Source organism: Sciurus carolinensis, chromosome 11 (assembly GCF_902686445.1).
Source record: "Sciurus carolinensis chromosome 11, mSciCar1.2, whole genome shotgun sequence".
Classification (NCBI taxonomy): Eukaryota; Metazoa; Chordata; class Mammalia; order Rodentia; family Sciuridae; genus Sciurus; species Sciurus carolinensis.
Window position 1 is genome coordinate 122784390 of NC_062223.1, and position 23841 is coordinate 122808230.

The 23841-nt window shown below is 35.4% G+C and overlaps 1 protein-coding gene across 1 annotated transcript; it reads left to right on the forward strand.

Annotated features, from left to right (window-relative positions):
- Positions 1-2484: 2484 nt before the first annotated feature.
- On the forward strand, positions 2485-22870 carry LOC124959681 (putative olfactory receptor 10D4). Its single transcript, XM_047518029.1, has 4 exons — positions 2485-3384; positions 21240-21312; positions 21567-21677; positions 22839-22870. The coding sequence occupies exons 1-4, from the start codon at positions 2485-2487 to the stop codon at positions 22868-22870; spliced, it is 1116 nt and encodes a 371-aa protein (XP_047373985.1).
- Positions 22871-23841: the final 971 nt, after the last annotated feature.

Below are 23841 nucleotides of genomic sequence, written 5' to 3' on the forward strand. Positions count from 1 at the left end.
AGGAGGAGACTCATGGGCCTGAAGAGAGTCTTACATGTGGTGGAGTTCAGTGACTCAGAGAAGCCACGGAGCAGGAGAATGTGTGTGTCCGTGTGTGTGTGTGTGTGTGTGTGTGTGTGTGTGTGTGTGTGCGCGCGCGCTTGCTTGCAGGCGCATGCGTGCAGGTAGAATGGTTTATACGGCAAGGTGAGTGACATGGAAGGAGATAGGTTCTCTGAATTCGGTAATCCTATTTTGCAGTTAGCATAAAAATTAGAAATCATTGCCCCTAAACATCTATTCATTTATTAATGAGTTTCCTTTAATCCTCATATGTATTTTTGAAAATATCAGAATATGGTAATAGACTCAAAAAGTTTATCAAAAGTGAATGTTTTAAACTTTAGAATTTAGAGTTAGAAGAAAACTCTTTGCAAGAGAATGATCCCATTTGTTGCCCTGACGGATGACTCTCATATGCTCTGTGGTGGAAATTCAGTGTTTCCCTGAAGACCCTCTTTACAATGAAGTAAAACCTAGTCCTAGATAGTTTTCCTTTGACTGGGTCTTTTCTTGAGATAAAGTTTGGATGAAGATATAGTATTGAATACTGTCTGCAGAGGGCAGCGAGGCGGATCTTGAAAGTGTACCTACGGCAACTTGTGATATGTACACTTTGCCTGGTGCAGGTTTGGACCAGGCATCTGTGCTTGTAGTGGTAAACACTGGTTAGTGAGCTCAAAACAGAAAGGTTCAGATTAAAGGGAGACTTTATGCACCTCTAGCTTACAAAAAGTTCTTTTAATTCTGTCCGGATATTTATATAACAGTTGTTGAGTGTGAAAAAATAACATTTCCCTGACCTGTTTTCTTTCTCTGCCTTTTAAATCATACAAATCCTATAAATATGCACAGTTTTCATGTGACAATTAAAAAATAAATAAAATCTTTTAAAAATCCACAGGTTCTTTAAAGTCCCTTTTAATTGTTTCTGCATCACATCTCAAAGCTTTTGTTGTCCCCACAGTATCACTCTTGCCTCAGTGTTGTATGCTTGAGATTTATTTGTTTAACCTCATTTCCTATTTAGTACAAGAACCGATTCATTATCTCAGTCTTCACGAAGACCCTATAAAGCAGGAAGTATCCAGTTTTCTTTTCAGCAGATGAAGCTCAGAGAGGCTGTTGCTCGAGGTCTCAGAGGAAGCAAGTAGTAGAGTCAGGTTATGTTTAGAAACCAGTTTCCTGTAACTCCAGAATGCGCTCTTCAAGAGACAGTACTTTATTTTATTCGTCTTTCTATTTCTAGCAAACAAAGAGGTAATAAATGTGTTTGGTATTAAATTTGATTGCCATGGCCCAAACTCAATGTGAATAGCATTTAGGTTGGAATGGAGACTTCCTGTCTCTGTTTTTGCTGGAATTTCAATGGATTCAAAAGCTTTTCATGCAACCAGCTTCACACAGGCCTGGCTATTAGGGTGAGAACAGCGACAGTCTGAGCAGATCCAGCCAACTTCTCTTCTTCTTTCTTTCTGTAATTACTCATACTGAGATTTTATCTACAGCATAAGACATTGTTCTTGTCTAAATAGGAAAGACTAACAAAGCAGAAACCTAAAAAGCAGTGTTAATAGATTTATCAGATTATTTCAGAGTACAAATCCTGTTCACAGGTAAGGAAAATTAGCTATATCTGGTGGAAATAGATGGAGGGTAAAATAAAGTGAGATGAAAAACAACCCCCAGAAATTAAGGCTTCAAAAAATATAATTTAGGTTGCTTCCCAAGTTGAGTGCATATATTAACTAATACACTAAATAGTAGGTGTGCTTTTTAACTTGCCATTGCTTGACCTGTATGAAAGAGAGAAACCTCACTGAGGACAGAATGACTAGTGGGGTGCTGTGGTTATTTCTATCACCTCTGCAATGTCTTCTTCCAGACTCAATTTATTTTCTGCAGGGGTGTGAGTGGGTTGTGATCATGAATTGTATGCTCTTGTTTGAATACAAATGATGGAGTATGCAGACTATTGATGAAAGTACAATAAGTAATTGTTACATCATTTCTACTTGGGTTCAAACTTTAATGTGCATGTATTTCAGTCACTGCCTTTTTACAAACTATGGCTTGACTGATTCTAAAATGGCATTGTACCTGTAACAAACAACTGTAGCAAATTTTTCCTGGCTCTGAAATATACCAGTGTGTTTGTCGATGAACCAGATCAGGAGAGGGTATATAAACTGGAGATAAGTTTTGATTACTATAATATATTTGCTGACTATAAATTAGTTGCCTCATTTAACAGGAAGAAACTGAGGTCAAATTTAACACACAATTCAACTACAAGGCTAGATTTATTGCTGGTCTCTTTCCCTCCTTGGCCTTCTTGCTGGCAGCCACTCCTGAGGGGGAAATCACCCTGGGGAAGGTGTTCTCAGGTCCTCCTGGTCTTATGTCACCATTATTGCTTTGCTTCAGGCCTCCCGGCACCCGAGCATGAACAACTACACCTCCATGAAGGAGTTTGTCCTGTTGGGACTTCCTCACACTGAAGGGCTGGAGAACATGATCTTTGTCCTGTTTCTGGCCTTCTACCTCTTGGCCCTGCTGGGGAACCTGCTCATCTTGGCCACCATTCTGGCTTCGTCCAGCCTGCACACCCCCATGTATTTCTTCCTGGGAAACCTGTCAGTGTTTGACATCTTCTTCCCTTCTGTGAATTCCCCCAAGATGATGGCCTCCCTGGCGGGGAGAAGCCACACCATCTCTTACCAGGGTTGTGCCTCCCAGGTCTTCTTCTACCACACCCTGGGTGGCACCGAGTGCTTCCTCTACACGGTGATGGCCTATGACCGCTTTGTGGCCATTTGTCACCCCATGCGCTACACAGTCATCATGAGCCACAGGGTGTGCACCAGCCTGACAGTGTGCACGTGGCTGGGGGGCTGTGTGCATGGGAGCGTCCTGGCGTTCCTCATCTTTAGGTTGCCCTACTGTGGGCCCAATGAGGTGGACAGTTTTTTCTGTGACATTCCGGCGGTGCTGTCCCTGGCCTGTGCAGACACTTCTCTGGCTCAGATGGTGAGTTTCACCAACATAGGTGTGGTTGCCCTGGTGTGTTTTCTCCTCATCCTCACTTCTTACACCCGCATTGTTCTCTCTATATTGAAAATCCGTTCCTCTGAAGGCAGGCGCAGAGCCTTCTCCACCTGCAGTGCCCACCTGACCTCCATCCTCTTGGTCTATGGACCAGTGATTCTTGTCTATCTCAGACCTGCTTCCAGTCCCTGGCTGGATTCTGTTGTTCAAGTGCTGAATAATGTCATCACTCCTTCCCTCAATCCTTTGATTTATTCCTTGAGAAACAAGGATGTGAAAGTGGCCCTGAGGAAGATGGTAACTTGGATCTGAGAAGCAGAAACAGTGCCTCTCTGATTTTTGGGTTAGTTTTTCAGATCTATTCCTTTTGCACCAGGATTATTGTCAAGTAACAAACTGGGCAAGGTTACTGTCTCTCATTTCCGGGAAATTTCAACATTCATGTCATCAGGATTTAGCAGACCAAAGCACGGATTTATACCTTCAAAGAAGCTTCTTCCTGTTAGCTCAGCATTTTCTCTTTTTGCAATTTGCCAAAACAGCATCTTTCGTCTGCTCCACACTCTGTATTTCATGGAATTCTGCTTTGATTGTTTATTATTAAAGCAACAAGTGTCTAGAGGCCACAGCCTGCTTATTCCTCCATGTGTTTATTCCTTCCTCTTCAAATTGATGGCTTTTTCTCTTCTTCAACAGTATCACTTTGTCCAGTCTATAAATCTTGGTTTTAGAGTTGACAAGGTAGTGTAAGAAGACTACACAATTTGGCAAGTAAAAATTTATAGCGTCTACTGAGATAAATCAACCTTGTTGAGAACAAGAAAGAATTATGTTACTGTGATTCCTTTAGGATTGCAATCCTTCCAGGAGATGCCAAATTGAAGTAGCCTTGAAAACATGTTCCAAGGCGTTACAGAACATTGACTATTTTTATAACTTTTACTGCAAGAGTGTTGGAAATCACATGAGTCATTTGTCAAGATTTGTGTTAGGCGTGTCAAGAGCACACTGCCTTTTAAGAGAGGCATTGCACCATCTCAGGAAGCATGAGAGGTATTTCACACACTGTCCTGATGGCAGGTGTATTTCATGCCTGGAGTTGCATTTTAGCTCAGTTCACCTGGTCAGCATTCACCAAAGTGGGTTTGTAGACAGCTCTGTTCCAAGGTTTAGCCATGAATGTGCCTGAGTCTTGGTTTAACAAACCCTCCTGACTCCATTTCAAGTCCCCCAAGTCAACATGTTTCACTTTTCTACCATAACGACACTCAGTTTATAATCTCTCTGGTTTTTACCAAGGTCATCAGAGAATTTTACTGTTGAATTTCATCCATTGTGTCTCAAGGGAGAAACTGGCCACTGATCTATCTGTGTAAAAACGGAAAAGAGATTTCTTAAATCCATTTGAAAAGACTTTTAGAACCCAAGATTTGTATCCTGGGTGAGCACTCTTTGTTTCCTAAAATCTAACAGGTCTCTAGTTAATTGAAGTTAAGTCATGACCATAGTTTCTAATATACTCATGTTGTCCTTTATGGGCAATCTTATTGTTCTTTTTTGAAAGTTCTTGAATCTCCTGCACCATCTATGGTATTGTAGTATATTCTAGTATAGTGCAACATATTAATCCAAATCTTGGCAACTTAAAACAAAATTATTCATTATTAGACTGTCTTTGAAGGTCAAGAACACTGAGGTTGTCTTTACCATTTCCATAATACCTTCTCTAAAAATCCCTGAGACAGTTCCTTTCTTCTCTTAGTTGATTGTTCTATTGCTTAACCATTTCATTATCATGAAAATTATGATACCTCTATTATCATTTTGAATTGTTCAATGATTCTTAAAGTATTTAACATTTTAAACACTGACTATCCTAGAACATAGTTAAGTCTAACATCTATTTAGATTCATCCACTCCAATACCTAGAAGAAGAGGTAATGTTGAAAACTTGCTTATTAAGTATATAACAGCATTTAAAGTAATTAACATGTATTGTTAAATTAATCAGAGTTTTAAGAGGTAAATTCTATGATATATTCATTTTATAGCTGAAAAGGCTAAGAACAGGAATTACTCATGCTTAAACCATCTGAATCTATTGTGGAATCTTTTTCCTTTCTTCTAGAATACTGCTTTATAAAAAGAACTGAAAATATCATAAATTCTGTATAATGATATCTCACAACTAATTTTCTCCTTATCATTCATTGTTATATTAATTTGCATATATTGACTGATGCAATCTGAAGCACATCTCTGTTAGTACTTATGATTCCTATCCACAATTATATACGGAAGAACTAAGGTACAGGAAGGTTGAGTGACCACATATGGAAAAATTTATGATGATACAGTGTATACAGGAAAGCACAATGGATAACATTCACAGAAATAGGCAACGACTGGAAAATAATAACTTCAGTATTTTTACCCATTTATTCATAAGTCTTTGATTCACTGTTTACTTAAAACTCTGGTGTCAGAAGGAATCTGGGTAGAATGCTTGCTACATGACCCATACATACAAAGACCAAAGTGGTGAAAGCATTTAGAGCACCATCTAGGTGTGATATAAATCAAGCTTGTATATGCAATCACCTGATTTACTACCATAGTTGCTAGTATTATCACATTTTCTTTCATGAACAACATCTGTTACCTTATATGAAAGTTCGTGGATCCCCTGCATCATGTTTAGATTATTGTAGTGCAACAAATTTCTCCAAAACTTGGTAGGGTGGAAGAAAGTAATTTATTATCTTAGACTGTGTCTGATGGTTAATAATACTGGTATAACTTAATTGGGTAGTCTTAACTGGGACTCTCAGGGGGTTGCAGTTATTCAGCCAGCCAGGGCAACAGTCATCTAACACAGGATCTACTTGCAAGATGCTTCAGTACTGGGCCATAAGTGGGAGGCTTCAGTTCCTCTCACTACAATAGCTACTTACATGTCCTCACACATGTAAGGCAGCTGATTATCTCATAGTGGATGATATAAAAAAGGGTATCAGCAGGAGCCTGCAGATCATTTCCTGACCTACTTTCCAAAATCACATGCAGTCACTTCTGCTTTTATTTTCTCTTCATTAGAAGGAGTCACTAAGTCCATACTCAGTAGTAGAGAAATTAGGCTCCATCATTTGAATGGATTGTTATAAAAGTATCAAGATGTTTCTAACCACACATATTTCTACCTTATTGAAACATGTTCTTTATTGGAATACTTTATGGAATACTTTATTGGAATACTATATGTGTTACAAATTATTTTATCTGCTAAAGATGCATCCTGAACTACTCATTTCTTCACCACCTGATTTTCCTTAGAATGTTTACTATATTACTCTCTGCCTTTGTGAGAATCCTGTATATTTGAGATGTTCACCTGATTTTCCTACCAATTACTAATATCACCACATTTTCTTTTGTGGGGAACATTATTTTCCTTCTTTGAAAGTTTTTGGATTTCCTGTGCCATATATGTATGGTATAGCATTAGATATCTATTATAGTACAACAAATTTCTCCAAAACTTGGCACCTTAGAAGAAAATTATTCATTGTCTTAGTCAATCTCTGATGGTCCAGAATACTGATGTTGTCTCTACCATTTCCGTTGTTCTTTCTCTAAACACACTGTTCCAGGAAAATTCCTTTTTTCTCTAAGTTGATAGATTTTTATTGCTTAAGTTACTTCATTATCATGAAGTAGAAATTGTGAGGCTTCTATCATCATTTTGAATTGTTTGATGATTCATAAATTATTATTCAACATTTTAGATACTCTCCTAGAAAACAGTTAAGTCAGAAAGGCTTAGCCATTAGAGTAAGGTCAACTATTTACTGACAGGCCCTACTTATAAGGTGCAGTACTAGCCAAATAGGACAGTGGTGAATAAGATAGACATGGTCTTTAGACTTAGTGGGTAAAACATATTTGACAATATAGGTATGTAACAAATTTTCCACATGTGATAGGGATAAAGAGTTGGAAGAAAAATAGAAGAGGGGCTGGGAAAATGTAGGTTGAGATAAAAGCAACAATGCTGTGCACAGAAGGGACCTACAAATCTGGTTAAAAGAGGAAATCCAAAGTGCTTATCTGAAGACAAAGTACATTGCAAATATTATTCCATTTTTGCCTCTGTGATGTCAAAATGGGCTAACTTAAATCACTTTTATTCCTCCCATTGGCACTGTGAAATGAATTGAAATAACAAATTTGAAATCAATAAAATGGCACTTTAAGAAGTGAATTATGATGTTTATCTTTCTAAATACTTTAAAATACTTTGTATATCATAGGGACCAATTTCTTTTTTCCTAGGAAAGGAGGAAACTCTACTGTCAGAGACTTTAATGTAATGAATTCATTATTTTAAAAAGCAAAATTAAACATAATTTTAATGCATGACCTATTTATCCAACTAACCTGAAATATTTTATTGTCAAAAGTATGCAGATCATCTTTTATTTGCTCTGAGAAACTTCATTCAGTGTTCTTTGCATTGTTCATACGTCTGTCAATCTACCTTGAACTTTAAAAATAAAAATAAAAATAATAAAAAAAGAATAATCTTAAGGTGTATAAGGCAAAAAACAAAAATAAAAACAAAAACAAAAAAATCTAACTCTATTCAAACCAGTGAAAGAGACAGCAGCAGTTAGTTGAATCTGGATCAGGGTTGAGAAAAATATTTCTATATATCTAAGGAAAACAACTCTATTTTATATGTCAAGGGATGTGACAGGTCATAGCTGCCTATGTGACTGTTGGATTAGAGACTTTGTCCAGCTCTGGCCACTTCAACCACCATCCTATGCCAGACCAATGCAATCAAAGATCATGAGGCTCATTAAGTCAGCTCACTGTTATTTATAATATTCACAAATTCCTCTTACATGCTTTTTTTTCTGAAATGCCAACAATCTGATCTATTTCTTATTTCTTCCAAATTGCCAGCCTATGGTATTATCTTCAATTTACTGATATTTGAGCGGATAACATGCAACACCCTTGTATTTTTCTTCCATGTCTGGAATCAATTAGGATAAAACCAAGTGTCAGACTTCATGAAAATAACAATTTAACACTGATAACTAAGTTGTATAATTACTAAATTAGAGCATGTAGTTTAGGCCTGGAGTTAACTATACTTTTTTCCCCAGTGAATACATTTGTTTTCCTTTTTCTAGTTTCCTGAATCGTCTTCAGAGATTTCAGTTTAGACTTCACTTTGGTTTATATCTCAAAGTGGGTGATGTAGTCCGATGTGGTTATGTCGGGCTTGTCAGTTTCTAAGCCACATGGTACCATGATAGTCCTATTGTTAGCAAGCAGGTGGATCAGGGACCCATGCACATCTGTATATGTGATACGACTTAATGTGTAGGTGAGGAAGGACACAAAATTTCAACACAGTGATTGCTGCCGTTTCAGTGAAATATTTCTATTCTTAATAAGTGGTAGTTGAAATAACTAATCTGGGAAAAACTAATTTGCCCACCTACGTGTAGTGTCTATATAAATGTCTATATTGGGCTGACCCAATGAACTATAGAAAGAGTCCCTTTGAAACACTAACTAGTGAGAATTAAATAGATAAATGCTGAAATTAAATGTCTATAGGAGTCATTCTACAACCTAGTTTGATTTTATGAGGCTTACCACAGATCTGAGAAAAAAGATACTATGATAATTTTAAAAGTCTCAAAAAATAATTTAGTCTTTGGTGATAGACTAAATCAGGAAACACACACAAAAGTTTGTGTATCAATATTCATAGAAACATTGATAGTATATTAAAAACTGGAAACATTCTGCATGTCCTTTATGTGGTGAAGAGATAATGTTGTATTGCCATAAATGGAATATTAAGCAGAAGTAAAAAGGACAAATTATTTTATACTCTATAGCATGGATATACCTCAACAATATCATGGTAAATGAAACAACCATATTCGACAGGCAATACATTATGTTATTTCATTTAAATGAAATGCTTAGAGAAGACAAATGTTTATAGACCAAAAAGTCAACTAGTGCTTTACTGGGGAAGGAAGTAGAACTGAAAACTGGTTGCAAGTGGACCCCAGGAAATTTTGGGATGATGGAAATGTTTGAGATTTTAGTAATGCTTGTACAATGCTATGAATGTCTGGAAAAAATTGAATTTCACAGTTAGAACTGGCCTATAAATTATACCTTTATAAAGCTGTTGAATAGTAAAAAAGAAGTAGACTTTTAACAAATAGAAGGTGTATATCTAGTGTCCGGTGGAGAGGAAATAGCAAATGACAATGACAGGTAGTTCAACCTGTTGAAAGCTATACTGACACAGTGAAGAAAAGTGGGTCAAATCATTGTAGAGGGAGACCCCTTGGTTATAATCATCTAGTCCACTCTATTTTAACTTTGTAAAAACCAAGTGTTCCCGGAAGAAAGTGTTTTGCTTAAAATGTAAAATTCTCCCACTTACAAAAGACTATGCTGAACCGTTAACACATGCATTCTAGTTAATAAGTTATTGCATTTCTTCTTGTAAATCCATATGTTAATTTCAGTATATATAATATACAAATAATATGTTCATAAAGTTTTGTGTGAAACAAATCTTTTGTTAGTAATGACCCAGACACCTGAATTAATATATCCATCTGACAAATGTGTTATTTCTGTTATGGATACTTTTTAAAGGAATGAATGATTTACAATGAATAACACAATATGGGGCTTTTATGTTACTTACAATTTTATATTATTTCTTGGGGTTTTGCTGAAAACATGAGTTCGAGGAAGTTGAAAGGAAATGTTTTGTAATACAATGTACAGATACACTGTTGTTAATGTTGTTTTCTAGTACATGTGTACGTCATAGGGATGGTTACAAATAATTAATTCCTGGAATTACTTAGATGTGAAACAATCTATTTATAATAAAAAATTTAAATATATATATATGTGTGTGTATATATATATAAATTGGGGAGCACTGCTAGTCAACATTACTTTTATTGGGCTGGTTTTCCCTAACTCTGAACTGGTTTTCGTAGTGACTCAGGAGGAAAGTGAGATGATAAGCTGAAAATAAATAATTCATTTCTATTTTATTTTCCAGGACTCATGCATGGAGCTGTTTAATATGTGACTTAATCCAAAATAATTCACTTTGACTTGATGAAGATAATGACAAATTTGAGGGCTTGAAATGCTTCTAAGTTTAAGCCAATGATTTGGGGACCAATAGGCCATATGAACAAATTAAATTAAAATCTTAGCTATGGTGCAGGAAAAATTATAAATATTCATGCAGTGGAAAATTATTCATCAGCAACAATAAAGCAAGATATGGGCTCTGTACATGTAACTACAGAGAAATTTCAAAACAGTATGCATGGTGAAGGAAACAAAGTAAAAGGAAACAGATACTGTAAAACTCCACTTATTGTGGATGTCCAAATGGACAAATGTATACAGAAAGGAAATAGGTTAGTAATTACCTAGAGCCGGTGGTGCTAATGGGCATGATTATGCATGGGCATGAGGTTTCTTATTAGTGTGAGGGGAATGTACCAAAATTATATTGAGGTGAGAGCTGTATAGTGCTGTAAATATTTGTTCTCTACAAATACTCCCCGTAAATATAAAGTCATTGAGTTGTACCCTTTAAATGGTGAGTTTTATGACATGCGAGTTATATCACGTAGTTTCACAAAAAATGATCACTGCTAGTCAAAAAAGATAAGCTTTTATTATGAATCACATGAATCATGCTTTCTTTAAAAAAATTCTTATTTCTCATTTATTTGGTTAAGAACATTAGTTTTCTTCTAAAAATGATACATATTAATTATGCATAATGATGAGTTAATTGTGGCATATTCATATATATACAAAACATAATTTAATCAAACTTGCTCCCCAATAACCTTTCATCCTTCCTTCTTGCCTCCCCTCTATTTCCTTCCTCCACCCTATAACCATAGGGTTTATTTTCAGGCCATTCTTTTTGCTCCTGTTTTTATTTCCTCTAGGTTCTATATATGAGAGAAAACAAATGATACTTCTCTCTGAATCTGGCTTATTTTGCTCAAAATTGTAGGCTCTAATTCAATCTAACTTTGTGCAAATGATGTAACTTTATTTGTCTTCATTGTTGACTAAAACCTCATTGTGTATATATACTATATTTTCTTTTCTTTCTTTTTTTTTTTTTGTACCAGAGATTGAACTGAGAGGTGCTTAACCACTGAGTCACATCCTAAGCCCTTTTTAATATATTTTATTTAGAGATAGAGCATGATTAAATTGCTTAGGGCCTCACTAAGTTGCTAAGGCTGGCTTTGAACTCAAAATCCTCCTACCTCAGCCTCCTGAACTACTGGGATTACAGGTGTGTGCCATATATACTACATTCTCTTTATCCATTCTTCTGTTGACAGACACCTGGGTTGATTCCCTAGTGTAGCTAGTATAAATTGTGAAGTGATAAAATTAGAGAAGCAGTTATCTCTAAGGTATGATGATTTTAATTACTTTGGATAAATACCTAGGAGAGGTATAGCTGGATAATACTATAGTTCCCTATTTTTAGTTTTTCATGGAACTCCATCCTGATTTCCATAATGGCAGTACTAACTTACATGGCCAACAATCACGTGTAAGAGTTACTTTCTCTACACATCCTCACCAGCATTTGTCATTATTTGTGTTCTTGGTTTTTTCAGTTTCAACTGGAGTGAAATAGAATCTCAGAGTAGTTTTGATTTGCCTTACCCTGATGGCTAAAGATGTTGAACTTTTTTTTATAGATGTTTGCCATTTGCACTTCGTGTGGGAAGTGTCTTTTCACTCCATTTGCTTATTTATTGATTGTGTTACTTGCACTTTTATGTTGGTTTTTAAAAAATTTCTTTATATATTCTGGATGTTAATCCTGTCAGAAGAGTAACTGGCAAAGATTTTCTCTCATTCTGTATAATGTTTCCTCATTATTAAAAATTTCCTTTACTATGCAGAAGGTTTTTAATTTGATGCTGCACCATTTGTTGAACTTTTTTTTTTTCTTATTTCCTCAGGAATAAGTGTCCTATTTAGGAAATCTTTGCTAGATTCTACATGTTGAAGTGTTTCTCCTAGGTTTTCTTCTAAAAGTTTCAAAGTCTCTGGTTTTATAATGCAATCTTTGATGAATTTTGAGGTGGATTTTTGTATATGGAAAGATGAGAATCTAGTTTCACTGCTTCTCCAATTTTATCACTTCACAATTTATACTAGCTATACTAGGGAATCAACCCAGGTGTCTGTCAACAGAAGAATGGATAAAGAGAATGTAGTATATATGGCACACACCTGTAATCCCTATAGTTCAGGAGGCTGAGGCAGGAGGATCATGAGTTCAAAGCCAGCCTTAGCAACTTAGTGAGGCCCTAAGCAATTTAATCATGCTCTATCTCTAAATAAAATATTTTCAAAAGGGTTTAGGATGTGACTCAGTGGTTAAGCACCTCTCAGTTCAATCTCTGGTACAAAAAAAAAAAGAAAGAAAGAAAAGAAAATATAGTATATATACACAATGAGATACACAGTTTCCCCAGGACTGCTTGCTAAAGAGTCTGTCTTTTCTCCAATATATATTTTAAGAAACTTTGTCAAGAATCAGATGACGGTAACAGTATAGGCTTTTACTCTTGTCTTCTATTCTATTCCATTGGTCTACATATTTTTTTTAAAGATGTTGATAGACCCTTATTTTTTTCATTTATTTGTATGTGGTGCTGAAAATTGAATCCAGTGCCTTACACATGCTAGGCAAGCACTCTATCACTGAGCCATAACCCCAACCCAGCTACAACCCCGGCCCCTACATATCTGTTTTTATGCCAGCATCCAGCTGTTTTTGTTATTATGGCTATAGTATAAATTGAAATTGTGCATTGTGGTCCCTCCAGCAGTACTCCTTTTGCTGAGAATTGGTTTGGCTTTTCTTTCTTCACATGGATTTTAAGATTGTGTTGAGAAACATATCATTGGTATTTTGATGTGTATTACACTGAGTCTGTAGATTGATTTTGGTAATATGGTTATTTTAGCTATATAATTCTTTCTGTCCACGAACATGGGAAGTCCGTTTTCTGGTGTCTTCAATTTCCTTTTTTAGTGAGGTGTAATTGTCACTGAAGATGCTTTTTACCTCTTTGCTTAGGTTTATTTCTATGTCTTTTATTTTTGAAATGATCATGAATGGAATTTTTCCTGTTTCACTGTAAACAGATTCATTTTTGGGGTATAGAAAAGCTATTAATTTTTGTATATTGATTTTGTATTCTACTACATTGCTAAATTTGTTTATTAGCTCTGGAAGCCTTCTGGAGGAACTTTTTCTTTCTAAGTATAGGAGCATGTCTACAAACAGGTATGATTTTCTTTTTTTCTTATTTGTATCTTTTTTTGAATTTCTTTATTTTCATTCCATAACCTAATTGCTCTGGCTAAAATTTCAAGTGTGATATCAGAATAGTGAAAGTGAACATCCTTGTTTTGTTCTTGACTTTAGAAAAAATGTTTTCAGTTTTTCCCTGTTCAGTACAATGTTGTTTTTGTTTTTGAGTTTGTTGTATATGGCCTTTTGATGTTGAGGCAAGTTCCTTCTCTCTCTAGTTTCTTCAGGTTTTTTTTTTTTTATCATAAAGCAGTGTTGAATATTGACAAAAATTTTTTCTACATCTGTTGAGATGATTGTGTAACTTTTGTCCTGGATTCAATTTATATGGCATAATATGTTTATCCCAGAAATAAAACCAACTTAATCATGACGTATGTATGATCTTTTTAGTGTGTCATTCAATTTGCTATGCCAACATTTTATTAAGGATTTTTGTTTCTATGTTCACAAAGAATATTTTGTAATTTTCTTTTCTTGAACTTTCCTTATCCAGTTTTGGTATCTGTAATATTTTTGTTATGTAGAATGTAATTGAAAGTACTTTCTTTCTATTTCATAGAATAATTTGAGGAGTGTTGGCACAAGTAATTTATGGTTCTGGTAGAATTCATCTATGAATCATCTGGTACTGAGCATTTTTGTGGGAAGAATTTTTATTACTTCTTCAATCTAATTGCTTTTTATTGGTCTATATTCTCTTGGTTCAATTTTGTTAGGTTTTATGCATCTAGAAAATTACCTACTTCTATCTTTTTTTAATTTATTGAAATATAAATTTTCAAAATAGTCCCTAATGACCTTTTACATTTTACTTCATTCTGTTGTAATATCATCTTTTTTGTTTCTAACATTATAAATTTTGGTTTTCTCTTTTTAACATGGTTAGTTTAACTAAAGGTTTATCAATCTGTGTTGTTTTTTCAAAGAACCAACTCTTTTGTTTCATTAATCCTTTGAATTCCTTTGAATTTCTTTTCTATTCTCTATTTTATTAACTTGAGCTCTAATCTTTACCATTTCTTTCTTTCTTGTTTTACTAATAATTTGTTCTTGTTTTGATAAGCAGCAACATTATGCCATTTATTTGCAATCTTTCTGATTCTTTTATTTTGTCTTTCATAGCTATAAACTTTCCTATCAGAGCTGCATTCAATGTGTCCCAGAGATTACAATATGCTTGTTTCTGTTCTCATTTGATTCTTTTATTTCCATTTTATTGATGAATTATTATAATATAAAATAGTGGAGTTTGTTGTTATGTGTTCATACATGCACATGATATAATGATATAATTTGGTCAATATTGTTCCCTTTCCTCCCCTCCTCCCTCTTCTTGTTCCTTTCCTCTATTATCCTGCCCTCCCTCTACATTTCATAACAATGCTTGCATCCCTATCATGAACCCAAATTGGTCATGATGTAAAATCTTCTTAATATGTTGTTGTATACAATTTTCTCAAAGATTTTTGCATCTAAATGCATTGGAGATATTTCTCTGCAGTTTTGTTTTTCTCATATGTCCTTATCTGGTTTTGGTATGAGGGTGATACTGGCTTCACAGAATTAAGGTGGAAATGTTTTACCTATTTTTATTTCATAGAACAATTTAAGGAGCATTGGCATTAACTCCTCCTTAATGTGTGGTAGAATTCAGCTGAGAATACATCTGGTCCTGAGAATACATCTGGTCCTGGGTTCCTTTTTTTTTTTTTTTTTTTTTTTTTTGAAGGAAGGCTTTTTCATTACTACTTTTATCTCAATGCCAGATTTTGGTCTATTTAAGTTTTCTATATCCACTTGAGTCAATTTTGATAGTTCATATGCATCTAGAAACATATATATTTCCTTTAGGTTTTCTAATTTCGGGGAGTATAAATTTTCACAATAGTCCCCACTGATCCTCTGGATTTCTTTGTTATCTGCAGTAATTTCTCCTTTTTCATTTCAATTTTATTGATTTGGGTCTTCTCCCTTTATCTTTTAGTTAGTTTGTCTAAGTGTATATCTATTTTTTATATAAATATTTTCAAAGAACCAGAAAGCCTTTCATTGAAAATTTCTATTTTTCAATTCTCTATTTCATTGATATTGGCTCTCATCTTAATTATCTCCTTTCTTCTATGGGTCTTGGAATTGGTTTGTTCTTATTTTTCAAGGACCTCAAGACACACCATTTGGTTGTTTATTTAGTATCCTCCTGATAGTCTTATCTAGGCACTCATAGCTATCAACTTTCTTCTAGAACCACCTTAATAATGCCCAGAGGTTCTGGTGTGTTGTGTCACTATTCTTACAGGATTCTAAGAATTTTTAATTTTCTTCCCTGATTTTCTATCATTCTGAAGTGTATTGTTCAATTCCACATATTTATATAGTCTCTTCTATATATTTTCTTTATATAGTTTTTTTGGTGTTGAGTTCTAATTTCATTCAAATATGATCCAATAAGATTTAAGAAATTATATTGGCATTTTTGTGTGTGTGTATTTGCTAATGTTTGCTTTGTGACCTAAAATATGTTGTACTTTAGAGAAAGCTCCATGAGCAGCTGAGAAGAAAGTGAATTTGGTTGTTGAAGAATGAAATATTCTATGGGTTGCTTCTCTGTGTAGTATTTCAGTTAAGTATTTCTGCAGTGCCAGCTTAGATGTTATGAATTTATTTAAATTTTGTTTATATCAGGTTTTTATTTCTTATTAAATTCTGAAGGATTTCTTTGCTAGATATAGCAGTCTTTGTTGACGGATAATTTCCTTCAGGGCTTGGAGCACATTGTTCTAAGCCCTTCTTTTTTCAGAGGAAAAAAAAATCAGAAAAATCAGAAGTAATTCTTTTTTTTTTTTTTGAGTATTCACATATATCTTTAATTTTTTTTTATTTTTACAGACTGCATTTTGATTCATTGTACACAAATTGGGTACATCTTTTCATTTCTATGGTTGTACAAGATGTAGATTACTCATCAGAAGTAATTTTGACTTCCTTACCTCTAAATATGGCCTGGCATTTTTCTCTTGAAGTTTTTAAGATTCTCTCCTTGTTCCCTATGTAAACATTGTTTCAGTCAGCTTTTTTTGCTGCTTGATCAAAAGACCTGACAAGGGATTTAGAGGAAGAAAAGTTTTGTGTGTGTGGGGAGGTGGGGCTCATGGTTTCAGAGATTTCAGTCCATAGATGGCCAACTCCATTGGGCCCAAGGTGAAGCAGAATGTCAAGGTGGAAAAGCATGGTGGAGGAAAACAGCTTAGGACATAACAGCCCAGAGAGAGAGAGAGAGAGAGAGAGATATCAATCTCCACTCACCAGGGACAGAATACAAAGCTGGAAAACACAGGGACCTACCTCCTCTAGCCACAAACTTTCTGCCTACAGTTTCCACCCAGTCAGGCTCTATCAGTGAATTAATGGCACTGATTAGATTAAGACTGTCATAACACAATCATTTGATCTCTGAATTTTATTTTATTTTCTCCTGCATGACCTTTTGAGGGGCACCTACTATCTAAACCATAACAGGCATTTAATTATGTCTTGGAGAGGTTCTTTTTGATCTTGCCTATTTGGGGCTCATAATTTTTCTGGTATTTGAATGTCCATCTCATTCTCGAGGTTTGGAATCATTTCCCTGAAAAGATTATTCATTCCATTAGCCTGCATCTCACAGCCCTCTTTTATTCCAGTAATTCTTAAACTTACCCTCTTAATGTTATTCCAGTGTTCTTGTATATTCTAGTCATGGTTGCTTCTTTTCTTTCATTTTTAAAATACTGTCTGAATATTCAAGGCTGGTCACTTATATTAAATCTTCAGCTTGATCTACTCTATTAGAGGGACTTTCCACTGAATAATTTGTTTGTTTCACTGTGTCTTTCATTTCCTAGATTTCTCTTTGGTTCTTTTTTTGAACTATCTCTATTTCCCTATTAAATATCTCATTCACATCCTATATTGAGTAGCTTAATTCATTCAGTTATTTTCTGTGTTCTCTGGGAATTTATTGATCATCTTTATAATCATTCTTTTAATTATTTACCTAGTATTTTATCTACTTATTGAAGAGTGGAGTCAGTTCTTGGGAAATTATGACCTTGAGAGGCATTGTATCACCTTGTTTTTTTCATTTGTATGCACATGTTGGGTTTTTTGTATTTATCGGGATGAATTTCTCTTCCACTGTTATGTGTGTTCCTTTTTAGGGCACTGCTTCTTTTGTCAAAGTGTTGTGAATTTCTCAATATATTTCCAAGTGGGTATTTTAGTATAGTTTCCCTGCTCATTCATTGATGATGATTATTGTATTATGATACAGTGTAGATTATGTCAGAGCTTGAGAATTCCACTTTCCCTGAAGCCTCAAAAAAACAGTGAAGTATTTCTTGCAGATCTTGAGATAGTGCTGTATACAGCAGGGTATATGGGGTGATGACTCTTCTTCACTTAACAACGCTGCATTCTACAGGGACTTGACACAGATATCAATTGAGACCCCCTTGTCAGTGTTATGTCACAGACTTTGTGTTGCTTTTCTCTGTTTTGGATGTAGAAGTGAATGTTCATGAGTGGGACTTGAGATTCCCCCCTCATCCATCATTGCTATTGTGGGACTGGTTCTTAGGTTGGGGTTTTTAACCTCCTATTATTTTTTCTTAAGGTATCATTGAAGACTGAGCAGGGTCTGTTTATGCATGTAGCAATGCACACTGTCTCTTGTCTTGGTTTAGCTCAGCAGGAAAATCTCCACCCTGGGCAATCTGTAGTGTTACATTAGATTCATTGCACCTCACAGGAAAAGAGAAAACAACCCATTACAACAATAGAAACAAACAATCTACAACATTAAAATAAGTATCTGATGCCTACTAGGACAGCTGCAACACCAGTTACCACAAAAGCAGTAATAGTTGTTCAGAAATTGCTAATAGCAAAAGCAATAAGTAGCTATAAACTAGATTTGTCATTTAAACAAATATCGGCCATTTATGCACTAATAACTGCATCAGAATGTGTGGTGATGGCAAGAATTATGTAGACCAAATACCTCTAAAAGATGTTAACAATGCAGGCCAGTAAGAGGAAAAAAAATGTGTTAGGAAGGTAAAGAAAGTTCAGAATGTTCAGAATGTGAACAGGGAGAGAGAGAGCAGAAGAGATGTATCCAGTGACATCTATAAAGAAGAAGGAGAAAAAAAATAAAAGAAAAATCTAAGAAAAGGGAAACAGAGAATAAGTTTATTTGGCTATTAGAGAGAGAAGAGATAAAGAGAAACGAGACACAAACACAAACAAAACAAAACTGAAAAGAAAAACAGCCCTCAAAAGACAAGGTGAAGAAAAAAATTCATAAAAATGTTAAAAATTAGAAAAAAGAAACAAATATATGTATGCATATATATGTGAAAGTGTGAAAAAATATATATCCAGGAACAAATAAACAGAAGAAAAACACCAAGGGGAAAAAGAAGAAAAAAAGACAAGGGAAAAAAACTATTAAAGAAATGAAAGAATTGTCTCCAGTGAGGTGGTCAAAACTGTTGATGAGAATGGATGATCTCTGTCTATGCCAGGCTGTCATTTTTCCTGCTTCTCTGTGGGTTGTGTACTCTTCAGAGGGATTTTAAAACCCTTCCTCTTGTGGTGTTGCTAACTTGGTTTTTAGCTGGAGTGGCCTAAAACTGAAGTTTGTTGAAATAGTTTTCAACTTCTCACCAGTATAAGGTAGGACAGAAGAGGAAGTACTGTTATTTTGAGTTTTTGTCCTGACAGATTAGATGGACAGACTCCCAGGTTGGGGTTGCAGCAGAGTTCCAAGTGGGTGGTTCCAGAGGCTAGAATTTAGTTCTAGAGGATAGTGGTGGGTGCTGTCTTCCCTGCAGAGATTAGATCAACACCCCTCGTCTCCTATGAATTCCACTCACAGGTTGGGGAGCCAACCCTCCACAGGTCTTGCATGCTCTGCCACCGACCAATAGTTCTTCCCCTCTCAGCCCTGAATGTCACCACACCCACCTATTCAGTTTCTGACCCTTTTAAGCTGGTCATGTGAACCTCCAGACTCAAAGACAAAGTGAGTTGCACTGCCCTCTCTCTCTGACTTGAAACCCCCTGGTATAATCTTCTGTGTGCCTGTTTCAATCACTTTCTGCTAGGTACACTCTAGGCCACACGGTAGGTGCTTGCCAGGACAATGTGACAATATTTTTTGTGAAAATATTGCCAGAGCAAGCTTCAGTGTGAACTCCACAAGATGACTCTCTGCCTCAGTTCGCCACTTGCCAGTTGAGAAATAATGAGCACTTTTCATACACCAGCCCACCGTGCAGCCTCTGGTTCAGTTAAGTTCAGACTGCTTTTCTGTTCTGTAGTTTTTTCCAGGCCAAAGTTGTCTGTTGTTTCTTTTTGTGTTACCCGTTCCCTCTGCAATGAAATGGGGGTCACTGCTGCTGTCACAAGAGGCTTAGTTCCAATGTACTTTTTCTGGTCTTTCATTCAAAATATCAGAATTTCTGAGTCTCTAAGAGTCTCCGACTGTCTGATACTGAATTTTTGTGAATTGCCTCTTTAATCCACCTCGCTAAGAAGCAGTGCTCTTTCTGCTTGAATCCCGGACCACGGGAAATATAGCTTTCCTCTAATCTGCCATCTTGAGTAACTCAGATAGTTCATTTTTTTTTTTTTAACATTGTTAATTGTATATTGTTTTTAAATACATTAAATATTTTCTTTTCCATTATGTTTTATGTACTCACTAGAAAATTCTGTTTTCAGTTGTTCCTATTGCAGATGTTAAAAAAAAAAGCTTCATAAATAATACTTGTCAATAATAATCCCAGAGAGCTCCTTATCACCCCACAGAAGAGTTGTAGAATAAAGGTCCCTTTAAAACAAATTAATATCTTGAGTAGATACTTCTCAAGGGGTGGCATCACGCTAAGTACTACATGCTCAAGCACTCTTCATAGGGCCTGGGAGTGTAGCTCAGTGGTAGAGTGTGTGCCTACTATGCCAGAGGCCCTGGGTTCAATCCCCAGTAACCTTCCCCACACACAAGCATTAATATTTACAAAAACTGTAAGATACTAGTGTACTCTCTACAGAAATTCAGAAGACATTAAAGACTTTATATTTCTATCTGGAGTCACAAAATGGGAAGCAGATGTGGCATGTAAGCCGAGATATATCCAAGTGCAAAAATTATTCTATAATTGCTACTTTATGCTATCTCTAGTATTTCTCTTCCTTTCGTTGTCAAATAATAATTAATTGCTCAAGAGTATTAAGTCCTATAGTGTATAGGTGTTATTAGCTTCCAATGCATTCTATGAAGGTATTTCATTAGGAAAAACTCTCCACAGTGTGGTCAATTCTTTGATCTTCCAGGACTAACTGGACATGGGCATGAGAATTCACACCCTACCAAGTTCTTCCTGATGGGAATCCCTCAAACAAATAGGAGGGAACATACACTCTTTTTCCTATTTCTGTCCTTCCACCTGCTTACTCTGCTTGGGGAGCCTGCTCATTTCCCCCACCATCCTCATCTCCTCTAAGCTTCACAACCCTGTATGTTTCTTCCTGGGAAATCTGTCAGGGTTTGACATCTTTTTCCCTTCAGTGAATTCTTCCAAAATGGTACTTTACCTAATGGGACAAAATTGTGCCAGCTCTTAACGGGGATGTGCCTCTCAACTCTTCTATTTCCAGGTTGTTTACTGTACACCACGACAGTATGTGACTGCTTTACTGTCACTCTTGGTGACACATCATGAGTCAGCAGGTGAGTGCTGTCATGAATCTGGGCACCTGGATGGGAGTGGTCTGCATGTATCTGTCCTCACATACCTCATCTTTAAGTTGTCCTGTTGTGGTCCATAAGGCGGACAGTATTTTTTTTCTGTGATATGCTGGTGGTGCTGCCCCTGGGCTGCTCAGGGACCTCTCTAGCTCAGACGATGAGTTTCACCAGTGCAGGTCTCATTGCACTCATGTGTTTTTCCTTTACTCACTTATGCTTGCATTGTTCCCTCACAGAGCCTTCTCCCCTGCAGTGCCCACCTGACTTTCATCCGGTTCTTCCATGGACTGTTGGTCCTCACTTACCTCTACCCTGTCGACAGCCCTTGACTGGACTCTGTGCTTCAGGTATTGACCAATATTGTGATCCCTTCCCAAAATTATTTGATATTTTACTTTAGAAACAAGGAGGTACAACAGGCTCTGAAAAAAGCACTGACCTAATAAGCACATATTTGTGAAGAGTGAATAAGTTATGATCCATCCTTCCAATTTTGCCTTGTCTTTAGCTGGGGAATATTCTGCTCTTAAATCTGTTGTTTAAGAGCTTGTGACAAACAGGTAAGATCATATAGTTTCTTATGTGATCAATGTCTGCTTGTGTATACAATTTGATCTTCAACAAAATGTTTTACAATGTTTGCTATGTCCATACACTGTGCTATGCACTTTCCAAATACTGAAATATGTAATTAATATAATAACTTTAAGCAGATTTCACTAATTTTACCAGCATACTGAGGAAATAAACAAGGCACTGAGCAGGTCAGACATTTGTGCAGTGCCATAGAGCTAAAGAGTTGCTGAACTAAGATGTGAACCAAAATCTCTTAGCTGGTGCTAATATTGCTACTGTGTTGTAGAAATTGCAACATGATACCTGTTTCTTCTGGGAATTTTTCTATTTAAATAAGCTATTATCCAATTAGCCAGAATCTGTAGCCCATTATATTTGTTCCATTGATTTCTATCATTTTTAAATCAGTATTTTGATGTGCCTGAGTGTGATGTATAGAAATTCTCTTACAGTTTTAGAAGTCTGGTAATATCCATGTACTTACCACTATTTGTGAACTTGGAATCTCTACTTCCAGATAAACATGCTCTTTATTTATGACTATGGTTTGAATTCTACAAGAGAACTGCAGGTTTCCTTTTAGTCAGTTTAGGATGAATTTGGATTCCAGAGTTTCAGAACTTATTAAAGTTATAATCATTTTTTTTTCACAAAAATGACTTTGAAAAATTTTAAGAAACTGAAACAAATTAAAGTGAACAAAAGCAACTCACTATTCCCTTCATGAAAAAATAATTTCTATCAGCTTTTTGTTACTTTTTCTCACTCATTAGTGACTCAGTTGGTGCTAGGGCTTCTGACTTCCTGTTTGGTATCATTTTATCTATATTTTTAACATTGATATCTATGTCTATACCTAGACTATCTGTGTAAGTAATAAGAGACATATATATTTATGATCATATTTTGTATACATGTTATTGTTTTAATAGGTTATGAAGCATTTTCAATTGCCAGTGTTTAAATATCTTTATTGCAATATAGTTCACATAGGACACACAATTCATTAAATATTCAACAATATTTAATATAGTCTTAGATATGTATATCATCACCAAAGCCAGTGTTAGAAAATTTTCATCATGACAGAAATAATTCTTGTGTCCTCTTGTGTCACCTCCTTCTTCTCACATGACACTCTTCCTTAAACACTTATCTACTTTCTCTGTCTGTAGACTGGCCTATTCTAACATTTCATCAAAATGGAATCACATTATATATGGTCTGATCTTTTGTGACGTGTTTGTTGACTTCAGAATAGTGTTTTCAATATTAATCTATGTTGTAGTATGTGTCTTCTTATGGCTTAATGATATTCATTGTACAAATACACTACAATTTGTCATTTAAAGGATAGTTGACTTTTTTCCTTTCTCTTCCTTCTATTAACATTTGTGTATATGTCTTTGTTTAACATCTGTTTTCTATTCTTCTTTTATATAAAAAAGTGAATTTGCTAAATGATATGGTGATTCTATGTTTTGCCTTTTAAGGAAGAATCAAACTATTTTACATGGTATTTACACCATCTTTGAATCTTCTGATAGTGCAAACATAGCATATATTTAGATAGGCAATATTTGGAGTTTTGAATTTTGAACTCTTCCTTGGCTAGTGATGTGGTATGATATTCTTGTAATGCCCAGTGTAAGCTAAGGTAAGCACATTAGGCAGGTGTTAAGCCAAGCTATGTTATTTGGCAGGTTAGGAATACTTACCTGTGTTTTTGACTTGGGATATTTTCAATTTATGAGAAATTAATATGGATATAACCCCTGTATAAGTTCAGGAACATCTCTATCCACAGCTTCCATTTGACTGCTTTCATATGTAGCACTTTATTTTATCCACTTTTCTTATATTTTTCATCTAATTATCAAAACAATTCAAAGAAAGATATGATGCTTTTACAATCCTTAAACAAAACTGAAACTG

Coding starts and splice junctions, on each gene's coding strand:
- LOC124959681 (XM_047518029.1), top strand. CDS start 2,485: ATGAACAACTACACCTCCATGAAGGAGTTTGTCCTGTTGGGACTTCCT. Junction 21,313..21,566: donor GACACATCATGAGTCAGCAG/GTGAGTGCTGTC, acceptor GTTCCCTCACAG/AGCCTTCTCCCCTGCAGTGC. Junction 21,678..22,838: donor GACTGGACTCTGTGCTTCAG/GTATTGACCAAT, acceptor TTGTTTTAATAG/GTTATGAAGCATTTTCAATT.